The sequence below is a fragment of the Oncorhynchus mykiss genome, chromosome 9 (genome assembly GCF_013265735.2).
Source record: "Oncorhynchus mykiss isolate Arlee chromosome 9, USDA_OmykA_1.1, whole genome shotgun sequence".
Classification (NCBI taxonomy): domain Eukaryota; kingdom Metazoa; phylum Chordata; class Actinopteri; order Salmoniformes; family Salmonidae; genus Oncorhynchus; species Oncorhynchus mykiss.
In genome coordinates, this window is record NC_048573.1 from 19,843,623 (window position 1) to 19,858,060 (window position 14,438).

Below are 14,438 nucleotides of genomic sequence, written 5' to 3' on the forward strand. Positions count from 1 at the left end.
AAATACGCGCAAGGATGGACCTTGTCGTCAGAGAGGGAGCGCTGAGAAAGAATGGCTCCCACGCCCACCTCTGACGCGTCAACCTCGACAACGAACTGTCTAGAGACGTCAGGTGTAACAAGGATAGGTGCGGATGTAAAACGATTCTTGAGGAGATCAAAAGCTCCCTGGGCGGAAACGGACCACTTAAAGCACGTCTTGACAGAAGTAAGGGCTGTGAGAGGAGCTGCCACCTGACCGAAATTACGGATGAAACGACGATAGAAGTTCGCGAAGCCGAGAAAGCGCTGCAGCTCGATGCGTGACTTAGGGACGGGCCAATCAATGACAGCTTGGACCTTAGCGGGATCCATCTTAATGCCTTCAGCGGAAATAACAGAACCGAGAAATGTGACGGAGGAGGCATGAAAAGTGCACTTCTCAGCCTTCACAAAAAGACAATTCTCTAAAAGGCGCTGGAGGACACGTCGAACGTGCTGAACATGAATCTGGAGTGACGGTGAAAAAATCAGGATATCGTCAAGGTAAACGAAAACAAAGATGTTCAGCATGTCTCTCAGGACATCATTGACTAATGCCTGAAAGACAGCTGGAGCGTTAGCGAGGCCGAAAGGAAGAACCCGGTATTCAAAGTGCCCTAACGGAGTGTTAAACGCCGTCTTCCACTCGTCCCCCTCCCTGATGCGCACGAGATGGTAAGCGTTACGAAGGTCCAACTTAGTGAAAAACCTGGCTCCCTGCAGGATCTCGAAGGCTGAAGACATAAGAGGAAGCGGATAACGATTCTTCACTGTTATGTCATTCAGCCCTCGATAATCTATGCAGGGGCGCAGGGACCCGTCCTTCTTCTTAACAAAAAAAAAACCCCGCTCCGGCGGGAGAGGAGGAGGGGACTATGGTACCGGCGGCAAGAGCTACAGACAAATAATCTTCGAGAGCCTTACGTTCGGGAGCCGACAGAGAGTATAGTCTACCCCGGGGGGGAGTGGTTCCCGGAAGGAGATCAATACTACAATCATACGACCGGTGTGGAGGAAGAGAGGTGGCCCTGGACCGACTGAACACCGTGCGCAGATCGTGATATTCCTCCGGCACCCCTGTCAAATCACCAGGCTCCTCCTGTGAAGAAGAGACGGAGGAAACAGGAGGGACAGCAGACATTAAACATTTCACATGACAAGAGACGTTCCAGGAGAGGATAGAATTACTAGACCAATTAATGGAAGGATTATGACAAACTAGCCAGGGATGGCCCAAAACAACAGGTGTAAAAGGTGAACGAAAAATTAAAAAAGAAATGGTTTCGCTATGATTACCAGAGACAGTGAGGGTTAAAGGTAGCGTCTCACGCTGAATCCTGGGGAGAGGACTACCATCCAAGGCGAACAAGGCCGTGGGCTCCCTTAACTGTCTGAGGGGAATGTCATGTTCCCGAGCCCAGGTCTCGTCCATAAAACAGCCCTCCGCCCCAGAGTCTATCAAGGCACTGCAGGAAGCTGACGAACCGGTCCAGCGTAGATGGACCGACAAGGTAGTGCAGGATCTTGGAGAGACAGGAGTAGTAGCGCTCACCAGTAGCCCTCCGCTTACTGATGAGCTCTGGCTTTTACTGGACATGAAGTGACAAAATGACCAGCGGAACCGCAATAGAGACAGAGGCGGTTGGTGATTCTCCGTTCCCTCTCTTTAGTCGAGATGCGGATACCTCCCAGCTGCATAGGCTCAGCACCCGAGCCGGCAGAGGAAGATGGTAGTGATGCGGAGAGGGGGGCAACGGAGAACGCGAGCTCCTTTCCACGAGCTCGGTGACGAAGATCAACCCGTCGCTCAATGCGAATAGCGAGTTCAATCAAGGAATCCACGCTGGAAGGAACCTCCCGGGAGAGAATCTCATCCTTTACCTCTGCGCGGAGACCCTCCAGAAAACGAGCGAGCAAAGCCGACTCGTTCCAGCCACTGGAGGCAGCAAGAGTGCGAAACTCAATAGAGTAGTCTGTTATGGATCGATTACCTTGACATAGGGAAGACAGGACCCTGGAAGCCTCCTCCCCAAAAACAGATCGATCAAAAACCCGTATCATCTCCTCCTTAAAGTCCTGATACTAGTTAGTACACTCAGCCCTTGCCTCCCAGATTGCCGTGCCCCACTCACGAGCCCGTCCAGTAAGGAGAGATATGACATAGGCGATACGAGCAGTGCTCCTGGAGTAAGTGTTGGGCTGGAGAGAAAACACAATATCACACTGGGTGAGGAACGAGCGGCATTCAGTGGGCTCCCCAGAGTAACACGGCGGGTTATTGATTCTGGGCTCCGGAGATTCGAAAGCCCTGGAAGTGGCCGGTGGATCGAGGCGGAGATGGTGAACCTGTTCTGTGAGGTTGGAGACTTGGGTGGCCAGGGTCTCAACGGCATGTCGAGCAGCAGACAATTCCTGCTTGTGTCTGCCTAGCATCGCTCCCTGGATCTCGACGGCTGAGTGGAGAGGAGCCGAAGTCGCTGGGTCCATTCTTGGTCGGATTCTTCTGTCAGGTGCGTGAATGAGGACCCAAAAGCGAATTAACAAAACAGAGTTTCTTTAATGACGAAACACACGTAGGCTCAGATGGACAGGCAGATTCCGACAGGACAAGGTTGCAGCAAACACGACGATAGTCTGGTTCAGGCATGAGTAACACAAACGAGAATCCGACAAAGACAGAAGCAGAAACAGAGAGATATAGAGACCTAATCAGAGGGAAAAAGGGAACAGGTGGGAAAAGGGGTGAACGAGGTAGTTAGAGAAGACAAGGAACAGCTGGGGGAAAGAGGGGAAGAAAAGGTAACCTAATACGACCAGCAGAGGGAGACAGGGTGAAGAGAAAGAACAGGAACAGGACACAACATGACAATACATGACAACAAGAAAATGCACAGCAATACACAATTTAACCACTACACTTAATTGCATTGATCTCTATTAGACTGGCTAGCTATGCATACCTAACATGGACCTTCCAATACTGTCAGCTTGCTGTTATCTAACTAGCGTCACAAAATGGACAACAAGATTGCTAGCCAGCTGAGACTGGCTGAGAACCAACCATAGATTTATACAGATTCATCATTGCCACCAACAGTTAGCTGTATGGACAATTCTATTTTTAGTAACGGAGTGTTTTCCAGACAAGGGTGGAATAAATGGCTACCAAATTGAGATACTTTATTTGGTAACATTAGCTATCTTACGTCAGCTAACGTCAGTCAAAGATAGAACAAATAAACAAACATGTTTACTCTGCTGAAGGTAGTTAAGTTACCAGTCCAGCAGTGACCACCATGGCATAGGCGAAATTGATTGACCGTGTGTATACTGAAAGATACTGTAGATAGCTATATGATTTAGCTGATTGGCTTTCAGAGTTCAATACAGGACTGCAACGTTAGCTAGCTAACTCATCCCGCTAGGCTAGCAAGCTAGCTAACGTTAGGTCACCTCTAATTGAGAATCTTCTGTTTTGTTGTGAAGGGGGGGAAATTGATGGTATCGCATCACTTCTCAGCTGTCATCGAAATGGATTCCCCATCAGTTCAGCCTGATAATCTTTAGGTCACCGCATCATTCTTGATAGCCGCAGAATCAGGGTGAGTCTTGTAGGTAGAATGGTGAAATATGACGCTTGTTTGTAATTAGGACAGCCAGGCATAGAACATCACACGGGCATGAGGACAAACAGTGAAAAATAAACGTTTTCTAAAAAAAAATCTTGCCTAAAGAAGTCCTGAGATTACTGTGTGTTGGTCGGTCGAAGTAAACAACACCATTATTCAAGTTTTTGTGCACGTCTCCTCTACCTAGCTTGCGGTATCAGTATTCACTATGAATGCCGGACTTTGAGGTTCACTATGAGCAGACCAATACACAGGGAGTCGAAACTTCCCGATTCTATCAGTGAAATGAAAATGTTCTAGCTTGTAGTTTGGATAAATGTGATGTTGATGATATAGTAATGACTATATGTCAAGGTGAAATACCCCTTCAATAGTTGCCAAAGTTCCCGGAGCATGTAGTACAGTGGAGGCTACTGAGGGGAGGACGGCTCATAATAATGGCTGGAATGGATGGCATGTATTTGACCATTCCACTGAGTCCGCTCAAGCCATTAACACGATCCCGCCCTCCCCAATTAAGGTGCCACCAACCTCCTGTGAGGTTTTTAAATAAAGGTTAGATAAATAGTAATACACTTTTGGTTCAGGGACAGTTCAAATGGAACATCTATCTCAGATATATTGTCATTCACGGTGATGATTGCCGACAGTGCTAAAGTAATCCAATGAAGGCAGAGAGAGCTGACTGAAGTTCTTGTGGTTTTTCACTTGAGTAATTTTTCTGGCAGCGTTTGGAAGGCATCCTGCTGTTAGGTGGATTAAACCATTCTCTGGGTGTGGTAGAGGGTGGAGGTAAAACGAACCATCTATTGAAAATTAATAATTCTTAATAAAATTACAGATGGGCCTTTAGGGAAAGTGTCTCATGTGTGTCAGGCTGTATGTCTGGTTAGATTTATAGAAGTTATGATTGAGTATGATTAATTATGTTTTCTATATTTTTATATGTGGTTTACTAGATCGTGTGAGAAATTTGTCACCAAGTCTAAAGCTGTTAGTCACATGAACACACCTACAGTAAGGTGTGTTTGCGTGTGAGTAACAGATATATACCACACACACGAAAGTACAAAGACACAAGACACCCACAACCCCCCCCCCCCCCCCCCCCCCCCCCCCCACAAACACACACACACACACTGACTCACCTCTATCTCACACTTTCATACTTAAGACCCAGATCTCTTTTTTACATTCAATCTCTCCTTACTTGATCAAAAACTTTCGTACTCATCCTAACACACACACACACACACACACGCCCGTTGCAGTGGGAAAACCAGTTTCCTTCTTTGTACTTGTCAATGCAAAGCAGCAGCAGAAGTAATAACCCTGCTGTCATAGTGTCGTGTTGCAGCTTGTGCAAGGGCAGACAGAAGAGACAGTTTCACAAGAGGGAGGGGAGGGGAAGGGGGGGGGGTAAAGGGAAGAGTGTGGGCCACGAAAAGGAGGGATGAAAGACAAGGAACTGGGGAAGGGGAAGAAGGAGTGGGGAGGTATGGGGGTAAGGAATTGGATTTGTTTGGAACATAATCATGCTGTGTGATCTATATCTATATGCAAAACTGTACGGTTCCTGTTTCTGGTTCCTCCTGCTCAAATGGGGGTATGTTCAAAAGGTCCAAAACACAGCTCAGTAGTGGTCAGAAAAAGCCATTTTAATGAATTTGTTGCGCCCACAAATTCTTAGTCATGTTTTTCTTTATATCACTGTTGTGGTCCTATCAGGGAAGTGTGGTTGGTGATCCATAGTCAATATTATTTTGGGCTGTGTTGCTATGACATTGCGGTTAGTGTTGTTGTTTTGAATGCGATGTTTTGTGCGTTACTGATGGGTGTGTTAAAGGGGTGCATTCAGGTTCAATTAAGTACCTTGTGGTGTTGTTGGGTGTTTATAGAGTTATGGCATTCAGACCATTATTGTAAGATATAAACAGTACTGTTCTGTTAAACCCAATGTTAAGTGCTATAGTATTTCTGTTATGTGCAGAAAGGGCAGAGACTTACCAGAGGGCGTGACCACAGGGAATGGATCCTTGCTGTTTAATCGGCCCCTCGTCCTGACGGACGCTGGCATCTACCAATGTGTGGCCATGAACTCTGTGGGGGCGGATAACGCAGAGGTGGAGATCACTGTGACAGGTAGGTTGGGCTATCACTCATGTTAGAGAGTGATATTGAATGAGTAATAATTGTCTTACTTTAGTCCTGGATATATATGTTGTATTTTATTTTTCATTTATTTTTGTATCCTGAAACAAAATTCTGTGAAATACCTTTGTTCTGTTAAACAAAGAAGTTTAGCTAACAAAGCCAGTTTATACAATCACACACACATTTTCAAAATGATGTGTATTTCTGTATCTCTTTGAATATGACATCACTTCCTATTGTCCTTCTCCCTCAGAGTTGCCTCAGAAGCAGGCGTCGTTCGACAGTCTCCTGATGGTAATAGTGGGAGGAGTGGCCGGAGTACTGCTTCTAGTCATGATCATCATAGTCATCTCTGTGACCCGTCACCACAAACGCAAGAACAAGAAACTGTCGAGGGAACTCACTGTGAGGAAGTATGTTTTCAAACTTTACAGTAACTCCCCTAAAATCGTTATAGAATCTTAAGGATAAATGTTACGCCGAAACAGTAATTCCGAATATTTTACAATGCCTCTGTCTCTCAGGGAGGAGATCAGTACTCTCTCCAGACAGGCATCTTTCAGGAAAATGAACTCAGTCAGTATGGACACTAGAGGACAGGTAGGATATTAAATCACCATATCTTACAGTATGTGGCAGTGGAGGCTGGTGGGAGGAGCTATAGGAGGATGGGCTCATTATAATGGCTGGAATGAAATAAATGGAACCGAGTCAAACATATGGTTTTCATGTCTGATACCGTTCTATTTATTCCATTCCAGCCATTACAATGAGCCCGTCCTCCTATAGCTCCTCCAACTAGCCTCCACTGGTCTGTGGTCTAGGCATGCTGTCATTCTGTAAATAAATACTAGCACTTCCATGAGCATTATCTATTTGCTTGAAGTTAATATGGTCATTTTTTTCTCTCTCTCCCTCACTCTATGTCCCTGTCTCATTCTCTCCCCCCTCCCTCCCTCTCTCCCTTCCCTCTCTTTCTTATCCCCTGTTCTTTTAGACAGAGGAGGATATCCCTCTCAGAGTGGAGGGGACACTGCGGACCAGTCTGTCCTCCGTAGTGGTCAGTCTCCATTTCACTCTTTCTCTGCATGTGAGGGAGACCTCTGATTTAGCCTCCAGATGCATGGCCGCTAAGTTCTGAGCTGCGCAGGGCAGGCAAATCTCATTCTAATTTTAACATTTGTTTAAAGTGATCTTTTTCTCCCTTTCCTTCACACACAGGAGCAAGGGCGCATTAGGGAGAGTCGATCTACTCTGGTAGGGGGCGGGGGGCTAGACTACCTGGGTCGACCTGTTCTGTACAATTCTTCACGAAGAGGGAGGGAGAGCAGAGCCATGGACAGAGAGGAGGAGAACAGACTTAGGGTGGAGTCAAATGAGCAGAACAGCACCATGTCTTTGGTAAGTGTGTGTGTGTGTGTGGGGGGGGGGGGGGGGGGGGGTTGCAAAATTCAGAATAATTTTTATAAATTCACTGTTCTTTCAGAAATCATGGTTGCAATTTCTGATGCAATGCTAGACTTGAGGCATCACCAATGGCATACTCAATTTCTTGTAAACCTTTTAAACTCATAGGTTTAGTAGAGATTGCTAGAGATACTCAAATGATCTATAGTTATGGATGAGTCGTATTTTCCTTTATCTAACCACATATTTACCACTTGTCTCACAGTCAAACCATCTCCACCCCCCTCTCCAACCCTCTCCCTTCCCCATGGAACAGTCCGTCGAGCTGCTGAGGTCCCTGACCGGCAGTGCCATCATCCCAACGGAGTGGGGTTTACATATACGACAGGGGCCCGGTAGCAGGAACACCCACTCCCCTCTCAGTTGCAACAACCCGCCCATCACAGACGACGAAGACGAGGATGAAGGTGTGGAGGGGGAGTGGGAAACGTGCCCGAGGATGAGTCCGTTGGATCAGGGGAGGTCAGAAGACCAGGACAGCAAGACCAACAGTTCTCAGATCTCAGAAGTAGAATGTGGACTCAACCCTCACTTCCAGCAGAACAATGGAACATTGAGACCCAAACCGCTCCCCAAATACCAGCCCAATGGCATCCTCCTCACCTCATCACCACACGCCTCCTTCATCCACAAGGCCCAGATTGTATAGGGCGGTAGGGCTGGGTAAGGGCCGGTGACATATTCTACGATGAGGCACACTTTGCTACACAACACCACTCTAACAGTGCTTTGTATGTGATTGGTTGTGACTGTTTGGGATACAAGGTCGTTGGTGGCATACCTCGGTGGCAGCCAGTTTACCTACTTTTCACTTCTGAAATATACCTCCACCTTCGCCTCAAGCGCTCAGACATTTATGATCAGCAAGTAAAGCTTCTTTCAAGAAAGACTCCTTGGCGTAGAGATACAAATATGTAACACATACATATCACAGGGGAGAAGCTGGACACGCGTGATGTCAAATTAAAAGCACATGAATGTCAGGTTGGACATAGACAGACCAAAGTAGTCTTTGTATCACAGCAATAATAATCCCTCCAGGCCCAGGAAGCATCCAACTGAGAGGAACTAAGAGACTGCCGTGCTTTATTATTGTAAAGCTTTTTTGCTACAACGACTTGGTGACAGGACTAAGGTGCAAGATTAGAATATCAACTACGCACCAATAGAGCCTGCCTAGTGGAATCCATGTTGGCGAACTTCCACCCTCCTTCCTTCTAGATGAGGATACATCCCGTAGTGTTCTGTTCACCCTAAGACGGAGTCCATCTTTTTGACTTGACGTGTGGGAGGAGTTTATCTGGAGAATACCCATCCTTGCCATGAAACGTGGGTGTGCACAAACTTTGAACTCGCTGTAGTCTAAGATGTCAAAAGCTGAAGACTGCATTTTAGACAAGAGGTTAAAAAAAAGCATCTGACACCTGAGCACAGTGAGAGCCTATGTGTAAATGTACTAGAAGTGGGAAAAAGTATTGTTCTTCTATTTTCTTACGCCACAGACAAGATAACTGCAATATGCCTTTGTTTGTATGAATACAGTAAAAATAGCCTTTGCTTTGTAGGCCAAAATAGTATTATGTTTGAATCTACTGTATTATAATGACTTGAGTGCGGCCAAAATGACACCTTATTCCCTACATAATGCACTACTTTTGACCAGAGCCCTATGAGCCCTGGGCAAAAGTAGTGCACTAGATAGGGAATAGGATGCAATTTCATGCTGTACATAAGTGTTTCTTTCATGCCATGTTCCTGGGAACATCTTACTGTATTTCACAGGTTTGTACACATATACTTGTAATTCAGTGGAGGCTGGTGGGAGGAGCTATAGGAGGATGGGTTCATTGTAATGGCTGGAATGGTATAGATGGAACGGAGTCAAACATGTGGTTTCCATATGTGCAATGTGTTTCATACCGTTCCATCATTCCTTTTCAGCCATTACAATGAGCCAGTCCTCCTATAGCTCCTCCCATCAGCCTCCACTGCTGTAATTGTATTTTATGCACAGGCTTCCATGTATGAAACGTTGGACTCACACACACATTCTTCTTTAGGAGAGCAGTGGTATCATTCCGTGGTTTTTAACTCTTTTCCTTTGTATAATACTGTAACGCTATCTCTAAGTGAATGTATTACCTACATGCACTGAGTGTACAAAACATTATGAACACCTGCTCTTTCCATGACAGACTGACAAGGTAAATCCAGGTGAAAGCTGTGATCCCTTATTGATGTCACTTGTTAATCCACTTCAATTAGTGTAGATGAAGGGGAGGAGACAGGTTAAATAAGTATTTTTAAGCCTTGAGACAATTGAGACATGGATTGTGTTTATGTGCCATTCAGAGGGTGAATGGGCAAGACAAAATATTTAAGTGCCTTTAAACTGGGTATGGTAGTAGGTGCCAATGCGTACTGGTTTGTGTTAAGAACGGCAATGCGGCTGGGTTTTTCACGCTCAACAGTTTTCAATGTAAGTAGTCCGGGTGGCCATTTAATTAACTGTTCAGAAGTCTTATGGATTGGGGGTAGAAGCTGTTAAAGAGCCTTTTCGTCCTAGACTTGGCGTTCTGGTACCGCTTGCCGTGCGGTAGCAGAGAGAACAGTCTATGACTTGGGTGACTGGAGTCTTTGACCATTTTTGGGCCTTCCAATGACACCGCCTAGGTACTGGATGTCAGGAAGTTTGGCCACGGTAATGTACTGGACCGTACGCACTACCCTCTGTAGCGCCTTACGGTCAGATGACAAGCAGTTGCCATACCAGTTGGTGATGCAACCGGTCAGGATGCAACCGGTCACTTTTCGAGGATCTGGGGACCAATGACAAATCTGTTCAGTCTCCTGAGGGGGTAAAGGTGCCGTCGTGCTCCTCTTCACAACTGTCTTGGTGTGTTTGGACCATGATAGCCTTGATAGCCTTTCAAAGCACCTTATGGCTACGGATGTGAGTGCTATGGGTCCGTAGTCATTTAGGCAGGTTGCCTTCGTGTTCTTGGGCACAGGGACTATGGTGGTCTGCTTGAAACATGTTGATATTACAAACTCAGTCAGGGACATGTTGAAAATGTCAGTGAAGACACCTGCCAGTTGGTCAGCACATGCCCGGAGCACACGTCATGGTAATCCGTCTGGCCCCGCGGCCTTGTGTATGTTGACCTGTTATAAGGTCTTACTCACGTCGACTACGGAGAGTGTGATCACACAGTCGTCCGGAACAGCTGATGCTCTCATGCATGCCTCGAAGCAAGCATAGAAGTGATTTAGCTCGTCTGGTAGGCTCGTGTCACTGGGCAGCTCGTGACTGTGCTTCCCTTTGTAGTCTGTAATAGTTTGCAAGCCCTGCCACATAAGAAGAGCGTCGGAGCCGGTGTAGTACGATTCAATCTTAGCCTTGTATTGACACTTTTCCTGTTTGATGGTTCGTCGGAGGGCATAGCAGGATTTTTTAGAAGCCTCCGGGTGAGCTGAAATAAAATATTACAGATATGTTCCATTATGCACAAAAAGCTAATTTAATCAGAAGCCAGCACATTCCTGTTAGTGAGCATTTCTCTTTTTCCAAGATAATCCATCCACCTGACAGGTGTGGCATATAAAGAAGCTGATTAAACAGCATGATCATTCCACAGGTGCACAATAAAAGGCTACTCTAAAATGTGCAGTTTTGTCACACAACACAATGACACAAATGTATCAAGTTTTGAGGGAGCGTGCAATTTGCATGCTAACTGCAGAGAATTGATTGTTAATTTCTCTACCATAAACCGCCTCCAATGTTGTTTTAGAGAATTTGGCAGTACGTCCAACTGACCTCACAACTGCAGACCACGTGTATGGCGTTGTGTGGGCGAGCGGTTCCCCATGGTGGCAGGAGGGTTATGGTATGGACAGCCCAAAATCCCGAGGCCCATTGTGTCATCCATCCGCCGCCATCACCTCGTGTTTCAGCATGATAATGCACGGCCTCATGTCGCAAGGATCTGGACACAATTCCTGGAAGCTGAAATGTCCCAGTTCTTCCACGGCCTGCATACTCACCAGATATGTCACCCATGTATGACAGCGTGTTCCAGTTTCTGCCAATATACAGCAACTTCGCACATTGAAGAGGAGTGGGACAACATTCCACAGGACACAATCAACAGCCTGATCAACTAAATGCGAAGGAGATGTGTCATGCTGCAGAAAGCAAATGGTGGTCACACTCACACCAGATACTGACTGCTATTCTTATCCACACCCCTATCATATCTGTATTCCTAGTCATGTGAAATACATAGATTAGGGCCTAATTTATTTATTTCAATTGACTGATTTCCTTATATGAACTGTAACTCAGAAAAATCTTTGAAACTGTTGCATGTTGCGTTTATTTCTGTTTTTATATTTTTGTTTATATCAACCCGGGTATTTTTTTTAGATGACAAGACATTATCAATCAAATGTATTTATAAAGCCCTTACATCAGCTGATGTCACAAAGTGCTGTACAGAAACCCAGCCTAAAACCCCAAACAGCATGCAATGCAGGTGAAGAAGCATGGTGGCAAGGAAAAGAGCCTAGGAAGAAACCTAGAGGAACCAGGTTGTGAGGGGTGGCCAGTCCTCTTTTTGGCTGTGCCGGGTGGAGATTATAACAGAACATGGCCAAGATGTTCAAATGTTCATAGATGACCAGCAGGGTCAAATAATAATAATCACAGTGGTTGTCGAGGGTGCAACAGGTCAGCACTTCAGGAGTAAATGTCAGTTGGCTTTTCATAGCCGATCATTTAGAGTATCTCTACCGCTCCTGCTGTCTCTAGAGAGATGAAAACAGCAGGTCTGGGACAGGTAGCACGCCCAGTGAACAGGTCAGGGTTCCATAGCCGCAGGCAGAACAGTTTAAACTGGAGCAGCGGCACAACCAGGTGGACTGGGGACAGCAAGGAGTCATCAGGCGAGGTAGTCCTGAGGCATCGTCCTAGGGCTCAGGTCCTCTGTGTGTGTGTGTGTGTGTGTGTGTGTGAGTGAGTGCGAGAATACTTAAATTCACACAGGACACCGGATAAGACAGGAGAAATACTCCAGATGTAACAGACTGACCCTAGCCCTCTGACACAAACTACTGCAGCATAAATACTGGAGGCTGAAACAGGAGGGGTCGGGAGACACTGTGGCCCCGTTGGACGATATCCCTGGACAGGACCAAACAGGAAGGATATAACCCCACCCACTTTGCCAAAGCACAGCCCCACAGCACTAGAGGGATATCTCCAACCACCAACTTGACATCCTGAGACAAGGCCGAGTATAGCCCACGAAGATCTCCCCCAGGGCACAACCCAGGGAGGGTGCAAACCTGGACAGGAAAATCACGTCAGTGACTCAACCCACTCAAGTGACGCACCCCTCCTAGGGATGGCATGGAAGAGCACCAGTAAGCCAGTGACTCAGCCCCTGTAATAGGGTTTGAGGCAGAGAATCCAGGTTGAGAGAGGGGAACCAGCCAGGCAGAGACAGCAAGGGCTGTTCGTTGCTCCAGTGCCTTTCCGTTCACCTTCACACTCCTGGGCCAGACTGCACTCAATCATAGGTCCTACTGAAGAGATGAATCTTCAATAAAGACATTACCGTTGTTGATAAAGCCATCTGTCATCAGGCAGTAACTCGGGTCAAGCTAATTTTTGGCTTATTTTTCAAATTGTCATGTTTTGTTTCTAAATGCCTGCACAAGAGTGAAGGATTCCCGTCAGAGAGTAACGGGTTAATGTGATTGGATGTTAATTATTTGACTAGACTACCTGTACTTGACATTGTGTTGTTATTTCGCTGACCACTAGATGGTTTAATTTTTATTTTTGGCAGTGAAACTAGGCTATTCAGGCGATAAAAAAACCTCACCCAAATGTATAGCCCTGTTGGAAAATATAAATGTACTGTTTTTTTGTTTATATATATATATATATATATATATATATATATAAACATCCCCTTTTCAGGACCTTATCTTTCAAAGAAAATTTGTAAAAATCCAAATAATTTCACAGATCGTCATTATAAAAGGGGTTAAACACTGTTTCCCATGCTTGTTCAATGAACCATAAACAATTAATGAACATGCACCTGTGGAGCGGTCGTTAAGACACTAACAGCTTACAGATGGTAGGCAATTGAGGTCACAGTTATGAAAGCGTAGGACACTAAAGAGGCCACTGACTCTGAAAAACACCAAAAGAAAGATGCCCAGGGTTCCTGCTCATCTGCGTGAACGTGCCTTAGGCAAGCTGCAAGGAGGCATGAGGACTGCAGATGTGGCCAGGGCAATAAATTGTAATGTCCGTACTATGAGACACCTAAGACAGCGCTACAAGGAGACAGGACAGACAGATGATTGTCCTCGCAGTGGCAGACCACGTGGAACAAAACCTGCACAGGATCGGTACATCCGAACATCACATCTGCGGGACAGGTACAGGATGGCAACAACAACTGCCCGAGTTACAACAGGAACGCACAATCTCTCCATCAGTGCTCAGACTGTCCTCAATAGGCTGAGAGAGGCTGGACTGAGGGCTTGTAGGCGTGTTGTAAGGCAGGTCCTCACCAGACATCATCAGCAACAACGTCGCCAGACCAGACAGGACTGGCAAACAGTGCTCTTCATGGACGAGTCGCGGTTTTGTCTAACAAGGGGTGATGTCGGATTCGCGTTTATCGTAGAAGGAATGAGCGTTACACCGAGGCCTGTACTCTGGAACGGGATCGATTTGGAGGCGGAGGGTCCGTCATGGTCTGGGGCGGTGTGTCATTGCATCATCGGACTGAGCTCGTTGTCATTGCAAGCATTCTCAACGCTGTGCGTTACAGGGAAAACATCCTCCTCCCTCGTGTGGTACCCTTCCTGCAGGCTCATCCTGACATGACCCTCCAGCATGACAATGCCACCAGCCATACTGCTCGTTCTGTGCGTGACTTCCTGCAAGACAGGAATGTCAGTGTTCTGCCGTGGCCAGCGAAGAACCCGGACCTGAATCCTGGACCTGAATCCCATTGAGCACGTCTGGGACGTGTTGGATCAGAGGGTGAGGGCTAGGGTCATTACCCCCAGAAATGTCCAGGAACTTGCCTTGGTGGAAGAGTGGGGTAACATCTCACAGCAAGAACTGGCAAATCTGGTG

At 46.4% G+C, this 14,438-nt stretch overlaps 1 protein-coding gene across 2 annotated transcripts in view; it reads left to right on the top strand.

Annotated features, from left to right (window-relative positions):
• LOC110531693 (nectin-4) overlaps window positions 1-10,098 on the top strand; it is a 28,009-nt gene extending 17,911 nt beyond the window's left edge. Inside the window, exons 7-12 of one of the 2 annotated variants that reach the window (XM_036987527.1) lie at window positions 5,640-5,791; window positions 6,057-6,216; window positions 6,328-6,403; window positions 6,801-6,863; window positions 7,025-7,204; window positions 7,476-10,098. In XM_036987527.1, the coding sequence (XP_036843422.1) occupies window positions 5,640-5,791; window positions 6,057-6,216; window positions 6,328-6,403; window positions 6,801-6,863; window positions 7,025-7,204; window positions 7,476-7,919 (1,075 nt within the window). In that variant the 3' untranslated portion in view covers window positions 7,920-10,098. The remainder of the gene's footprint in view (window positions 1-5,639; window positions 5,792-6,056; window positions 6,217-6,327; window positions 6,404-6,800; window positions 6,864-7,024; window positions 7,205-7,475) is intronic. The other variant, XM_036987528.1, reaches the window with a different exon arrangement.
• Window positions 10,099-14,438: the final 4,340 nt, after the last annotated feature.